Raw genomic sequence first — 15,710 nt, 5'->3', positions numbered from 1 at the left:
GTTTAAAAAATTAGTTTTCAGCTTGAATATTCGATATATGCAAATGTGGAACGCTAGAACACTGAAACGGCCATTTCCTCTGATTGGTCAACCCACACCGTCTTCTGTACTGCCTTAATCCTACCAGCCAGAATTGGAGTTGGGATCGCTCTGCATTTGTCTAAATTTTCATTAAATATTGTCCCGAACCACCTCTCGCTGTAAAATATGCATGTCATATGTAGTAAACTTGTTGCTGGGCAAATAATTGGTGTTGTTGTGAGATGCCTTTAATGGATGACGTGTGAGAGATCGCAAGTCACATCACTTGGGTAAGCTGACTGGGAGTTGGTCTATTATATATTATTTTTATACTTAATAACATTGTATGATTTTGTAGTACCTGTGTGTTTGTGTCCCATTGATAAGTGTAATAAAAAGAGTTGCGTCACTTTGTATAAAAGCCACAGGAGTTAATATGATCTGCCACAATATTTAATTTTTGACATTTAATAATACATTTACTAAATGTTCATCCAGGCTGAGGCGACTGTGTCGGCAGCACAATTCATCAGCAATTACGGCTTGCAGAAATTAACGTTGCACCTATGGAGATAGGGTGACCAGACATCCCAATAACAGGGGCAGTCATGATTTTACACGGCATGTCCCATGTCCCGACGGACTTACAGTCGTCGCTTTGTGTCCGAATAGTCTTAGCTATTAGAATTTTATGTCCACTCCAATCCATGTTCATGATGCCTAAACATTAATTTAGCATACGCTTTTATCCAAAGTGACAGAACTCTTTTTTTTTTTTTTGTATAACATTTATCAATGGGACACAAATACACTACTACAAAATCATAAAATGTTATTAAATATAATAATAGACCAAATGTGGCTTGCAATCTCTCATGCATCATCCATTAGAGGCACCTCGCAACAACACCAATTATGTTCCCAGCAAGTTTACTCATATGACATGCATATTTTACAGTGAGTGGTGGTTCCGGACAATATTTAATGAAAATTTGCAAAGGGATCCCAACTCCAATTCTGGCTGGTAGGATTAAGGCAGTACAGAAGACGGTGTGGGTTGACCAATCAGAGGAAATGGCCGTTTCAGTGTTCTAGCGTTCCACATTTGCATATATCGAATATTCAAGCTGAAAACTAATTTTTTAAACAATTATCAAAATTGAAAAATCAAGCCGTTTCCACCTTTCTCTTTATTCCTTTTTAAATAGAAAATGAAATGGTCAACAGAAAATGTGTTTGTATCTGCTAATTCTATTTATCAGTGTTAAAACCAATAAAGAAGAAACGCATTTTTTCGTTTTTCATTTTTGGGTTAAAAAAGAAAAAAGAATGGACGCAAAAGTGCAATTAATGCCTCAATGTTCTTTCGCCCCCACCTTCTTGCCATGAGCATATACAGATGCATAAGCGTGTTTCAGCATGACGAGATGAAATGAAAGCTTTCTTTGATCACCAACATCGAGTACATCATTCTTCTTTCAAAACAGGGGATAAAGTGCGTTAAAGAAAGCATTAGGCTACATGTTCAAAAAAGTTCATCCCAAATTCACTCCTCTAGTTGAGGTTAGAAAAACAGTTGCCCCTTACACTTACCTCTTGGATAATGGAAAGAAATGACAAGTGTCACATCTTGCTCCAGTACCAACTAATGCTCTGGATAATGGACTGACCACCACTGTTGGAAATCTCACAAGTGCGGGTTGACCAATCATATGAAAGGGGCATTTCAGTGTCGCCCACATGTGTGTATCAAATATTCAAGCTGTAAACACATTTGTTTAAACAATGAACAAAAAAGAAAAATCGAGCCGTTTCCACCTTTATCTTTATTTTTAAATAGAAAATTAAATGGTCAACAGAAAAGCAGTTTGTATCTACTAATTCTATTCATAAGTGTTAAAACCAATAAAGAAGAAACCGCATTTTTCATTTTTTGGTTTAAAAAGGAAAAAGGAATGGACACAAAAGTACACGGACCGAGGCGTGTGCGCATTTTCCTTCCATAAAGTAACTCAAAGGGGGAAACACTTGTCATAGCATACGGTGTAGCATAGTAAATCTGGAGGAAATCAGTCACTGTTGCTGTCCATGGTGCTGATTTTAGAATGGCTGACTGAATCGTTCTTTTAAGCACTCGGTGGAAGCGTTCAATAGCTCCATTTGCAGCAGGGAGATAGACCGATGTGCGAATGTGCTTAATGTCCCTTTCCCTCAGGAATGCAGCGAACTCAGGCAGTGTTGTGTAAGTTACTCTAAAAAAGTAATTAATTACTAACTACTAATTGCATCTTCTACAATGTAATTAGATTACTGTACTAATTACTCTTTCTGAAAAGTAATTGCATTATTACTTTCTAAAACCCTGATCAACCTCGACCAGATGAAAAATACAAAGATAGACATGAAACTGTCCTTTTAATTCTTTCAAATAAATCATAAAATCAAATAAATAATTCATGAACTGGCCAAAGAATTTAATGGGTCTGCATTAAATAAGAAAACATACATTTTAACATTAGATGTTCAATTTCTATTTTAAATTCACTGTTGTTTTATATAATTGTTCTAGAGTCTATACAGTATTTAACGCAATTACATCAGAAGGAACTGTAATTAAATTAACAGTAATCCCTTTACTTTTTTTCTCAATGAAAAAGTAATTTAATTACAGTAATTAAATAGTAATGCATAACTAGGGTTGGGAGTAACAGAATACATGTAACGGCATTACGTATTTAAAATACAAAATATAAGTAACTGTATTCCACTACAGTTACAATTGAAATCATTGGTAATTAGAATAGTTACATTCAAAAAGTATTTTGATTACTGAAGAGATTACTTTGCATTTCTGTAACGTTGGGTGTCTAGGAGTGGAAGAGGAAGAGAGGAGATGCAGGAGTAGATTCTTTCAATCCTTTATGAATGCTGGAGTGGAAACTAACAATAAAGCTCAACATGCTAACATATCACAACATAACACTTCAAGGACTGACAAATGAACAAAACTAGAGGGTATATATACACAGGGAAACTGAGGGAATGGAAGGCAGGTGTGGATGATGATAAACCGATGGAAGTGATTAGGGCAGTGAACTATGGGAGATGTAGTGCAGGGGAAAACTTCAAAATAAGAGTCCTTGAAGAAAATGAAGGAGACAGACTGTGACATTTACCCATCCCTTTAAAGAGTGACTCCTGACGCCCAACAACGGATGAGGAGGGTAGGATGACGCAGAAGATAAGGGATCCAAGGAGGATGATTGGGAGGCCTCGTGGACGGTTTCGGGGCCGGGAAAGGATCCAGAGGCCTTGGAGGCAGCTTCAGGGCTGGGAATGGATCCGGGGGCCTGGGGGGGGGGGCGGTTTCAGGGCTGGGAATGGATCCGGAGGCCTGGGAGGTGGCCACAGGGCTAGGACTGGGTCAGGAGGCCTGGGAGGTGGCCACAGGGCTAGGACTGGGTCAGGAGGCGGAACCACTGGAGCCGTGGAAGGCTTGGGCTGAGAGCCATGGAAGAGAGTACAGGCTGAGACTGGGGAATGACCTCCATGGTCGAGAGCATGGGCGGAGACTGGGGAACGACCTCCGTGGTCGTGAGCATGGGCAGAGAATGGGGAGCGACCTCCATGGTTGTGAGCATGAGCAGAGACTGGGGAACGACCTCCGTGGTCGTGAGCATGGGCAGAGACTAGGGAACGACCTCCGTGATCGTGAGCATGGGCAGAGACTGGGGAACGACCTCCGTGGTCGTGAGCATGGGCAGAGACTGGGGAACGACCTCCGTGGTCATGAGCATGGACAGAGACTAGGGAGGAGAACTTTTCCTTCTCCTCTTCCAGACAGCAGGGAGTGTAGATACGGGGATGGTCAAGGCTATACCATGGCAGGCATGGGCACTGGCTCGTTAACCATGGCAGGCATGGGCACTGGCTCGTTAACCGTGGCAGGCATGGGCACTGGCTCGTTAACCGTGGCAGGCATAGGCACTGGCTCGTTATCCGTGGCAGGCATGGGTACAGGTTGTGGCCCGGGGTTCCCACCATTATTTACAGCATATGGGGGAAATGTAAATTCCGTGGTCGCTACCGCTGACTACGGCAGGGAATCGACCACTGGAACATAGAGCGGATGAGCAAACCCCCCCCCCCCGTCCCCCGTCCCCCCAGATTTTTATTTTAGGGAAATTAAATGGAGAGGAGTTACCTTGGAGATAGGGGGCGTGGAAGGCGCAGAGACAGGGGCCGTGGAAGGCGCGGAGGGAGGAGTCAACATCTCTAACAAACGTGATGAAAGTGAAGGGTAATGGATATTCAGGGTGGCTAGGATGTCATTTGCCAAGGAAAGATTTTCTGCCTCTGGAAGTGCTGTAGGTCTGTGAAAGTTTAATCCCATTCCATAAATGGGCTTGAGGTCAAATGTCCGGTATTGATATAGAAGCAGCGAGGTGAAGGAACTTGGTTGAGCATTACAAGAGGGGAAGATCCTGCCTGAAAAGCTCCATGAATAAAATTCAGGTTGGAGCATAATTTCTTTTTTTCTAGTAAGACCTTTGATATTAGGGCAAAAATTGTATTCTTGATGATAATTTTTGTATTGTTTTCCTGTAAAAATATATAAAAATCCTTAAAACAAGCTCAGTTTGATTTATCTTGTTTTAGAAACAACACTGCATAAGATATTTAGGTTTTTCAGAGAATCTATTGTTAACATGTATATTTTCTCTTACTGTACTGGCAGAGTTTTTAACAAGTGAAAAAAATCTACCAGTGCTGCAGAAGTTATTCAAAGTATTTAGAATATGTTACTGAGCTTGAGTAATCTAACGGAATACGTTACAAATTACATTTTACAGCATGTATTCTGTAATCTGTAGTGGAATACATTTCAAAAGTAACCCTCCCAACCCTGTGCATTACACCCAACACTGAACTCAGGTGAAGTGAACTGAGGCCCATTGTCACTAACTAGAGTCACTGGGTTGCCATGTCTACTGAAGACAGAGGTGAGAAATGCATACACGTGTTTTGTTGCAACAGACGCAGTAAAGGCTACCTCGGGCCATTTACTATAATAGTCTATGAGCATCAGGGCATACCGACAATCCCAAGCAGCGGTCTCGAAAGGGCCAACAATGTCTATCGCCAGATTCTCCCACGATGCAAAAGGCAAAGGAACGGGCTGGAGTGGCACAGCAGAGGGTTTGGCACTCTTATCCAATGAAAGACACAATTGTTTCTGCCACGAGTGTGTCCATATGAGGCCACCAATAGATTTCACACAGGCGTTGTTTCGTTCTTACAATTCCCTGGTGGGTTTTATGCACAATGCTAACTAGTCTATATCTATAACTATCTAAACAATATTTTAGATAAATTTCAGTCTGGATTTAGAGCTAGTTATAGCCCTGAGTCTGCACTTCTGAAAGTGACTAATTACTTTTTCCTCACTTTGGACTCTGGGAGATCAGCTATTTTAATTTTGCTTGACCTGAGTGCTGCGTTTAATACAGTAGACCATACTATTCTTCTAGATCAGCTTAAGTGTCAGGCGGGAATAAACGGTACAGCCTTGGACTGGTTTACATCTTACATTTCAGATAGAACTGTGAGTGTTAGGATTCGGAACTCTTCCTCTCCCTCTGTACCTTTCACATGTGGGGTTCCACAAGGTTCTATTCTGGGATCAGTTTTATTCTCAATATACATCCTTCCATTGGGCTCTATTTTTAAGAAACATAATATCTCATATCATTGTTATGCCGATGACACTCAGTTATATGTCCCTCTCAGTCCTAATGGTGACTCCTTTTCTTCTATCATTCCTTGCCTGGAGGAAATTAAATGCTGGATGGCAAGAAATTTCCTTCAGCTCAATGAGAGCAAGACAGAAATAGTTGTTTTCGGACCCCCAAATGCTGTCTCTGATGTTACAAGCAACTTGGCATCTTTGTCGTCAGCTGTTCATCCCACTGTCAAAAATCTAGGAGTGATTTCTGATTCTGCAGTGAATTTTGAAAAACAAATAAGTGCTGTGGTGAAAAACAGCTTTTATCTACTCAGACTGATTGCTAAACTAAAACCTATGCTTTCTCTTAAAGATTTGGGGACCATTATTCATGCATTTATCTCATCTCGGCTTGACTACTGCGATGCCCTTTACTCTGGAATAAATCCTATGGCTTTATGTCACCTGTAGTTAGTCCAAAATGCAGCCGTCAGGTTACTGACTGGCACTAGGAAGAGAGAAAGTATTTCTCCTGTTCTGGCTTCTCTGCATTGGTTACCTGTTAAATACAGGATTGATTTTAAGATTTTAAGATTTTGCTATTTGTTTTTAAAGCCTTAAATGGTTTGGCTCCACCCTATTAATCAGAACACCTTGTCCATCAGCATTGTTCCAGGACTGTCAGATCTACAGACCAACTTCTACAGATTTTTTTGTCTGTTCTTAATTGTTTTTGTATTTTATATGTTACTTTTTCTTTTAAATTGTTTAATTACTACTTGTACAGCACTTTGGCATACACTTGTTGTTTTAAATGTGCTCTAGAAATAAATTGACCTTGACCTTGGCCTAGTGTCTCACACAATTCTTTAGTTACCACCAGCCGAGAACCTCGGAACAAAGTCATTTTGCACACTGAACTCATGTCTTAGTATGTAGTACGAGTGTAACACAGAATCCAAAGCAACAGGAGAAGGAGGCCAACCACATACAATCTGTGTATGCAGTGCAGAGAGTTCAGAACAGGGAGCAGAGGCAGCAGCAAATTCCTCACAAGATATGATGATCAGAGCAGTGGACAGTAAGCCAACAAACTCTGGCTCCATATCTGGCTCAGTAGAAGTTCTTACTTCAGGGGCAGGGGCAGGTGAGACAAACAATCCGCAGTGTACTTTTGAGATCCAGCACGGTACTGAAAAGTGTAGTCAAAACAGAGCAAACGAGCAGCCCTCCGTGCTATGCACATGCCAGCTCTATCAGTCCCTTTTGTAGTTAGCAGCGTAGTTAACGCCTGATGGTCAGTCCGCAAAGCAAATCTGCGACCCCATAAGTATGTCCTCCACCTTTCAACTGCCCAAACGCACGCCAGAGCCTCTTTTTCAACAGTGGAGTATTTTTGTTCTGCTGGGATGAGCGCTCTTGATGTGAAAGCGACAGTACGTTCATGATTATCAGCGTGTATTTGTGAGAAGACAGCGCCCAAATCCACTCGTCCTGCAGGCATGCACGCAGAGGCACCAATACTGTAGCAAAGTTGGGAATTAATTTATTGTACCAGGAGAGGAGTCCCAGCAGAGAACGCCACTGAACAGCATCTGATGGCGCAGGTGCATCGATTATTGCAGCGAGGTGTTCCTGGTCCAGCTGAATGCCCTGCGCAGTCACTGTGTGTCCTAGAAACTGCAGACTCTGTTTTCTGAATTGATACTTGGACTCATTCAGCACCAATCTAGCATCTTTGAGACGCTACAATACATACTGTAACTCTTGATCATGCTCCTCTAGCGAGCAACCCCAGACAATGATGTCATCCAGATAGTTAGCAACATTCTGGGGCAGATCTGCTTGCAGACATTGATTTCGCCTTGGCATCAGCAGCCTCTAGCTGTGTGGCGATTGTAATTGCAGTCTCCAGTGTCAGTTTAGATTCCATTAATAATCTTTTTTCACTATACAGTAAATCCTGACATAGAGATTGGAAGTTTGAGCTTGGAAGTTTTGGACCCCATGGGCTTGCATTGATTGTATGGAATATGGATATAAACGCTTGGTACATCTTATGAAAAAAAATTTTTTATGTTCAGCAGAAGAAAGTAAGTCATACTAGTTTGAGACGGCATAAGGGTGAATAAATGATGAGAGAATTATCATATTTGCATGAACAAGCAGCAAAAATCATTTTTCGAGCATGGAGGCTGATGACATCTTAGTGGATCTGCGTTTACTTTCATCTTGTCTCTCAGTAAGGTCTTAATGTAAACCTATTCTCAAACATAAATGAATGTGCATATGTGTTTGTGTGTGTCCTCCGCTGTATGTTGGCCTGACTGTGAAAAGGAAAGCACAGACACTCTTCAAAATTTGAATACCGTGTCCACCGGCTTTCTCGTGAGTCACAGTCGAGAGCTGGCGTATGCCTTTAAATGTAATATTTACTTTCTGCCACGTACTTGTAAAACATTCAAATGTGCACAATTTTTGAGCCCTGCAATTAGGAAAAGCAGTACATGGTCGAGTGCGTAAGGAGTCTGGGCTTTCCAAACATTTAAATTAAATTAAATCTTTCATTTCATTTACTTTGATGCACAAGACAAGTAGTATATTGCCAGTATGCTTCAGTTAAAGCAGAAATCAGCAAGAGTTTGTTTCAGAATGGACATATACTGTACATGTATGCCTCCATGATTATACTGTTTGCTGTCAGCCTTCTTATAACACCTTTATAAATGGGCAGAGGCTATTTGCACTAAGTGCAAATAACGTAAATAGCAATCAAAATCATCTTCTTTGCGTTAGATGCTATTTGCACTAATTACATACTAACATATACAGTACATCTGTTTTGACAAACCGCATCAATAGGTGGCAGTGCGCCTCAAACCTCATATGCAGCGCAGCCACTGTTTGAGAACCGCTAATTTAGGAGGAAGCACAACAGAATACAGGAATGCGATTTTCAAAGTTTATGATGCTGAATACCAGTGAGATGCTCCAAACGTGTCCGTCTTAGGCACATACATATACATAGAGCAACAATTAAAAATAATGCAGACATAACGCAAGAACGCATCATGTGAGAACTGGACACATTGACAAACTCAATACAAAACAGATTGCTGTCAACTGTAGGCTTATTCAATGATATAAGAATAAAACAAACAACATATTAAGTTCTTAAAGGGATAGTTTACCCAAAAATTTAAATTCTCTCATGATTTACTCACCCTCTGGGCATCCCAGATGTGTAGGACTTTCTTTCTTCTGCTGTACTCAAATTATGATTTTTAGAAGAATATTTCAGCTCTGTAGGTCCTCACAATGCAAGTCAATGGGTGCCAAAATTTTGAAGCTCCAAAATCCACATAAAGGCAGTAAAACAGTAATCCATATGACTCCAGTGCTTAAGTCCATATCAGATCAGAAAAAAGTGATTTTTTTAATCATAAATTCTCCTCCCTGCCCAGTAGGGGGCGATATGCACGAAGAATATGAATCACCAAAAACAAAAGGAGAATTTGAATATTTATCTGTTTCTCACCCACACCTATCATTTCGTGTCTGAAGATATGGATTTAACCACTGGAGTCATATGGATTACTGTTTTGCTGCCTTTATGTGGATTTTGGAGCTTCAAAATTTTGGCACCCATTCACTTACATTGCATGGACCTACAGAGCTGAGAAATTCTTCCAAAAAGCTTTGTTTGTGTTCAGCAGAAGAAAAAGTCATACACATCTGGGATGGCATGAGGGTGAGTAAATGATGAGAGGATTTTCATTTTTGGCTGAACTAGCCCTTTAAGCCACTTTTTGTATTGTCTAATCATGGCTTTATTCATCTGCCACAGTAATGCAATTTATTTCAAACTGAATTTCAATCTGTACTATATATTAACATCATATTACTGTAGTAACAGCTATGGCTAATTTTAACCAAAACCATGTTTAATTTTACTCGGCTCAAACTTTCTCTCAACTCCCCGGCCTTCACCTTGACCAAATCACTGCGAGGCAATCAACCTTTACATTAATTTGATTTAGTGTTATAAGTAGTATAAAAGGAAATATTAAGAGTGGAGTCAGAAAACAGAATGGGTACAGGATGGGAAAAAGTGGGACAAATGGGTCAAACCTGAGTTGTCTGCATAAAAAGCAAGTCTGCACCGTCAATACACCCCACAACACTGTAGCAACACAGGGGTCGCAGTTTGTCTTCAATTTCTGTGTTTCCACCAGACTATTATAACGCAAATAGCCGCGCTGTGTGGCAGGTGCTAATTTACACCTAGTGCATATAGTCACTCTGTTATAAATGATGTTGGTTTACCTCCCTTCAAACTAGCTTATATTCTGAGTTTACTTTCATGGTTTCCTCCTTGAAAGACAAATTGAGGGAGTAATTTTCTTGGGGTTGGCACACACTCGTGTCCACTACAGGTGCATCTCAATAAATTAGAATGTCGTGGAAAAGTTCATTTATTTCAGTAATTCAACTCAAATTGTGAAACTCATGTATTAAATAAATTCAATGCACACAGACTGAAGGAGTTTAAGTCTTTGGTTCTTTTAATTGTGATGATTTTGGCTCACATTTAACAAAAACCCAACAATTCACTATCTCAAAAAATTAGAATATGGTGACATGCCAATCAGCTAATCAACTCAAAACACCTGCAAAGGTTTCCTGAGCCTTCAAAATGGTCTCTCAGTTTGGTTCACTAGGCTACACAATCATGGGGAAGACTGCTGATCTGACAGTTGTCCAGAAGACAATCATTGACACCCTTCACAAGGAGGGTAAGCCACAAACATTCATTGCCAAAGAAGCTGGCTGTTCACAGAGTGCTGTATCCAAGCCTGTTAACAGAAAGTTGAGTGGAAGGAAAAAGTGTGGAAGAAAAAGATGCACAACCAACCGAGAGAACCGAAGCCTTATGAGGATTGTAAAGCAAAATCGATTCAAGAATTTGGGTGAACTTCACAAGGAATGGACTGAGGCTGGGGTCAAGGCATCAAGAGCCACCACACACAGACGTGTCAAGGAATTTGGCTACAGTTGTTGTATTCCTCTTGTTAAGCCACTCCTGAACCACAGACAACGTCAGAGGCGTCTTACCTGGGCTAAGGAGAAGAACTGGACTGTTGCCCAGTGGTCCAAAGTCCTCTTTTCAGATGAGAGCAAGTTTTGTATTTCATTTGGAAACCAAGGTCCTAGAGTCTGGAGGAAGGGTGGAGAAGCTCATAGCCCAAGTTGCTTGAAGTCCAGTGTTAAGTTTCCACAGTCTGTGATGATTTGGGGTGCAATGTCATCTGCTGGTGTTGGTCCATTGTGTTTTTTGAAAACCAAAGTCACTGCACCCGTTTACCAAGAAATTTTGGAGCACTTCATGCTTCCTTCTGCTGACCAGCTTTTTAAAGATGCTGATTTAATTTTCCAGCAGGATTTGGCACCTGCCCACACTGCCAAAAGCACCAAAAGTTGGTTAAATACCATGGTGTTGGTGTGCTTGACTGGCCAGCAAACTCACCAGACCTGAACCCCATAGAGAATCTATGGGGTATTGTCAAGAGGAAAATGAGAAACAAGAGACCAAAAAATGCAGATGAGCTGAAGGCCACTGTCAAAGAAACCTGGGCTTCCATACCACCTCAGCAGTGCCACAAACTGATCACCTCCATGCCACGTCGAATTGAGGCAGTAATTAAAGCAAAAGGAGCCCCTACCAAGTATTGAGTACATATACAGTAAATGAACATACTTTCCAGAAGGCCAACAATTCACTAAAAATGTTTTTTTTTATTGGTCTTATGATGTATTCTAATTTTTTGAGATAGTGAATTGGTGGGTTTTTGTTAAATGTGAGCCAAAATCATCACAATTAAAAGAACCAAAGACTTAAACTACTTCAGTCTGTGTGCACTGAATTTATTTAATACACGAGTTTCACAATTTGAGTTGAATTACTGAAATAAATGAACTTTTCCATGACATTCTAATTTATTGAGAGGCACCTGTATATAATGCGGTGCAATTATTTGGACTGAGGTTGAGGTGAGCTGGCCAAGAGTTTGGTGTAAAGTTATGGGGTATGTTCAGTGTCACAGAGTTTGTTTAATTTGTCGGGGTGGTCCTCCCTCCTTTGTGTCTGTTTATCTGTACCAGCTTTGGACTGTGAATTAGTCCATTGTTTGTAATCATTCACTACCAGTCAAAAGTTTGGATAAACCTACTTATTACTCTATTCATTATACATATTTTGCACATTTAAGAATAAGAGTATGTAGAGATAAAACATTTCAAAGGAATAGTTCACCCAAAAATGTCATCATCATTTGTCATCATTTATTTACACTTGTATTGTTCCAAACCTGTATCGACCAGTACCCACTTTTTGACAAGTAAAATAGACTATATAGCAGTTTCTTAATATGCTTTTACAAACAACAATAACTACACAAGATTATAAGTTATGTTTGCCAGGCAATTTGAGTGAAAACAGACTATCATAGAGGTGGCATTTCCCTTTCTGTCGCAGAAACAGGTTAAATACTTGTTTGATTTGGCCATGATTAATGTACTGATGATTTTGTTTAGACTTGGCACTGCAAAGACCTGCTCCATTTACTCAAGGAGAAAACAGGCAGTAACCAGAATCACACCTTAATGGCCTCAAGACCTTGATGGAGCTCTGTTCAGACCCTGTTGTTTCTTCCAGACTGGAAGCACTCGAATTTCCAAACTGGACTATGGAGGCATACAAAGTCTACCTAAGGGATAAAAAGTAAATTGGGTATTCTTTATTTTATGCATACGCAGCTAATATTGTCATTGTCTGTTTTTCACAACAACAACAAAAATAATAATAATAATCTGCATTATTTATTATTCAACCGAAGCAGTGACTAAAACTAAAAGAAATGCTGTTACTGTAATGTTTATAATAGCGTTTATTTCTGATAAGACTAATTACAGCTGTCAATTAAATCTATTAACATTTTTAATAGAAATAATTACATGATATGCTGATTAATCAATCAATAGCATATATCAATATCTGCTGAAAAAAGCCCCCAAATAAAGATAATTTATTATAGATTAAACTAATTACAAATATAATATACATGTAATAAATGTAATAATTCAGATAATTTAAAGACATTACTTTATTGTGGCAGAAGAGTAAAAGAGTTTAAAATGTCAAAAAACGGTTTGTTGCTTGTAGAGCTGGAGCTGTGGTTACTGCCCCCTGATGACTGTCAAGCTTGAAATGCTCTGTCGGTAGGACAGTTCCTTAATATGGAAATTACGTTTGGTCAGGGGGCATGATTAATTGAGTTGATTTATTTTTAAATTATTATTCTTTAATAAATTACAATTAATTAATTAATTTTATTAAATTAACGCAACATTTTTATTCTTTTTTTATTATTATTTTGTTGTTATTCTAAAATGTGGAAAATAGTAATAGTAAAGAATGAGTAGGTATGTCCAAACTTTTGACTGGAAGTGCAGATTTAGTGCAGTGTAGTAAGTTAGCGTTGATAACAGTAAACAACTTAATCATGAACTAATAGATTCGCAGTGTGATAAACGATGAAGTTTCTGTCAATTTTCAGATATATAAATAAACAAATATTATACATTTATAGATTGTGTTATACATTATTTAATTAATTGAAATTGCCTGTGCAACATTAGACAAATCTGTTTGTATCTTTTTAATTCCAGAAGCCTCTATGAGACAAGCCTGACCACAGTTCCCCAAGATGCCTTTGCTAATATGGTCAATATTTCAAGAATGTGAGTAATTGTTTTTTTTGTTTTTTTTTTTACTTTTTTATGTTTGTGTAGATTACTATACTAAATCCATTTGTGAGAAAAGAGAACTTAAAGTGGTCGCAGAACTAATCAATCATGAGTATCCCGAACATACGGCGGGCGCAAAAGCTACTAATTATACCAAACATACAGTATGTGATATTTAAGCAATAAGGTACGAGAGACCGCACTATATTGTGAATTAAGTCATGGCTTGTTAGGCACGACACACAGCAGAGTGACTTTATTTACAATATAGCACAGCCCCCAGTGCTTTTATAAAATTATAACTGCAAAATAACAATATTAAAGGAATATTCCGGGTTCAATACAAGTTAAACTTAATTGACAGCATTTGTGGCATAATGTTGATTACCACAAAAACTCATTTCGACTCGTCCTTGCTTTTCTTTTAAAAAAGCTAAAAATCGAGGTTACAGTGAGGCACTTACAATGGAAGTGAATGTGGCCAATTTTTGGAGGCTTTAAAAGCGGAAATGTGAAGCTTCTAGTTTTATAAAATTACTTGCATTAATTCTTCTTTCAAAACTCATGTATTATTTGAGCTTATTTTGAGTTTAAATTGTCATTTTGACAGTCATTTTAGGGTTTTAGGGTTTGTTGACATTATATCGCCACGGCAACAAAGCTGTAAACTTGGAAATAACTTTATACAGAAAAGTAAATCATGTAAACATACATATTGTTTTTGTCTTGTGGCTATACCTTTGAAACAGTGACTATTTTAACATTTACAGATTGGCCCCCATTCACTTCCATTGTAAGTGCCTCATGGGAACCCAGATCTTTGCTTTTTGTTTTTTAAGAAAATGGAAGTAATATTGCCACAAATGGAAGTAATATTGAATGCCACAAACGTCATATAGAATTTTCATTAAACTGTTATGTAACACTTTACAATAAGGTTTTATATGTTAACATTAATTAATGCACTAGGCGTCACAAATGACCAATAAATAATTATATTTAAACATCAGACCCACCTACATTAACACACTTATCCCAATTTGATTAGCTTCAGTGGTAGCTCATCCCAGAGGCGGTTCTAGAGGGGGGGGCCTGACAGAAGCCTGGTTCCCCATTGTCCAACCCCCGTTCAGACGATGTAGCACTCACACCCACCATACATATGTAAGGTGCTGTCTTTACTGAAGTTTCGCTAGTTGCTACATTCTCCATTATTTACAATTGTTTTGCCAAACTAGCAACGCAGGCAAGTAACTCCGCCCCTTCCGCTACGTACGGCAAGCCTCGAGAACTGACTGCATGCTTGTCCAACATTCCACACTCCAATTTGACGGTTGAAGAATTACTTCATCTGGGTACTCATAGTATGCTTCTTTTTGTTGCATTTCCAGTGTTAACACACTACCCACACTACTTACACCACTAAACGACGTAGAATAGTGCAGAAATGTGCAGTTTGGGATGCACCTAATAAAATATAATGTAAGCTGATCACAGTTTTTAGCGAGGATTCAATCTGAAACTGAACTACTGTATAAATGGATGACCTTAATGTTCTGAGTGCCTCTGTGCTGAAGTGGAACATGTACTGTATGTTTCTTATTTTAAGTGCAGAAGATTACACATCACTGCAGTGAATTTTATTTATGGCTTGTGTTTTTCATGTTATCTTAACTTTTATAATTACAGTTATTCTCATTCGATTTTACACATTTCTCCAAACTCAGAACACTTTCAAAAGAAGAGGTGCCAATTGAAAAGAGGTCGAGTGGGTAAAAGAAGAGGAATTAGGAAGAAGTGAGGAGAAAAGAGGAAGGTTTTCTCAACTCTTTCAGGGGTGAACACTGAAAGAGTTGAGGAAAGACCAAATGGAGGAAGAGGACAGCAGGGTGGAAGAGTAGGGTAAAGAAGACACAGAAGAGACTAAAATGATCTGAGAGTCCCTTTAATTGATCATGTTATGAATCACGTTCTCTCTGAGACTCTGAGTGTTGGCCTAATGTGAGCAGATCTATGGTGACTTCAATCTCAACAAAAAAGAAGAGGGAGGAATGGCATTGGTCTGCATGCCACAATCAATGTTCACAATTACTGTACCATCTGTGCTTACAGTGCTGTCTTACATAGATCTATACAATATAGCAAGGCTGCATTTTAT

At 39.2% G+C, this 15,710-nt stretch overlaps 1 protein-coding gene across 1 annotated transcript in view; it reads left to right on the top strand.

Moving 5' to 3' along the window:
• Positions 1 to 15,710, top strand: part of LOC127416006 (thyrotropin receptor-like) — a 63,984-nt gene that overhangs the window by 11,713 nt on the left and 36,561 nt on the right. Inside the window, exon 2 of the mRNA XM_051655084.1 lies at positions 13,475 to 13,546. Coding sequence (XP_051511044.1) covers positions 13,475 to 13,546 — 72 coding nt within the window. The remainder of the gene's footprint in view (positions 1 to 13,474; positions 13,547 to 15,710) is intronic.

Source organism: Myxocyprinus asiaticus, chromosome 25, assembly GCF_019703515.2.
Source record: "Myxocyprinus asiaticus isolate MX2 ecotype Aquarium Trade chromosome 25, UBuf_Myxa_2, whole genome shotgun sequence".
Taxonomy (NCBI): domain Eukaryota; kingdom Metazoa; phylum Chordata; class Actinopteri; order Cypriniformes; family Catostomidae; genus Myxocyprinus; species Myxocyprinus asiaticus.
The sequence above is the reverse complement of the archived record's forward strand: the minus strand, read 5'-3'. Positions and strand labels throughout refer to the sequence as shown.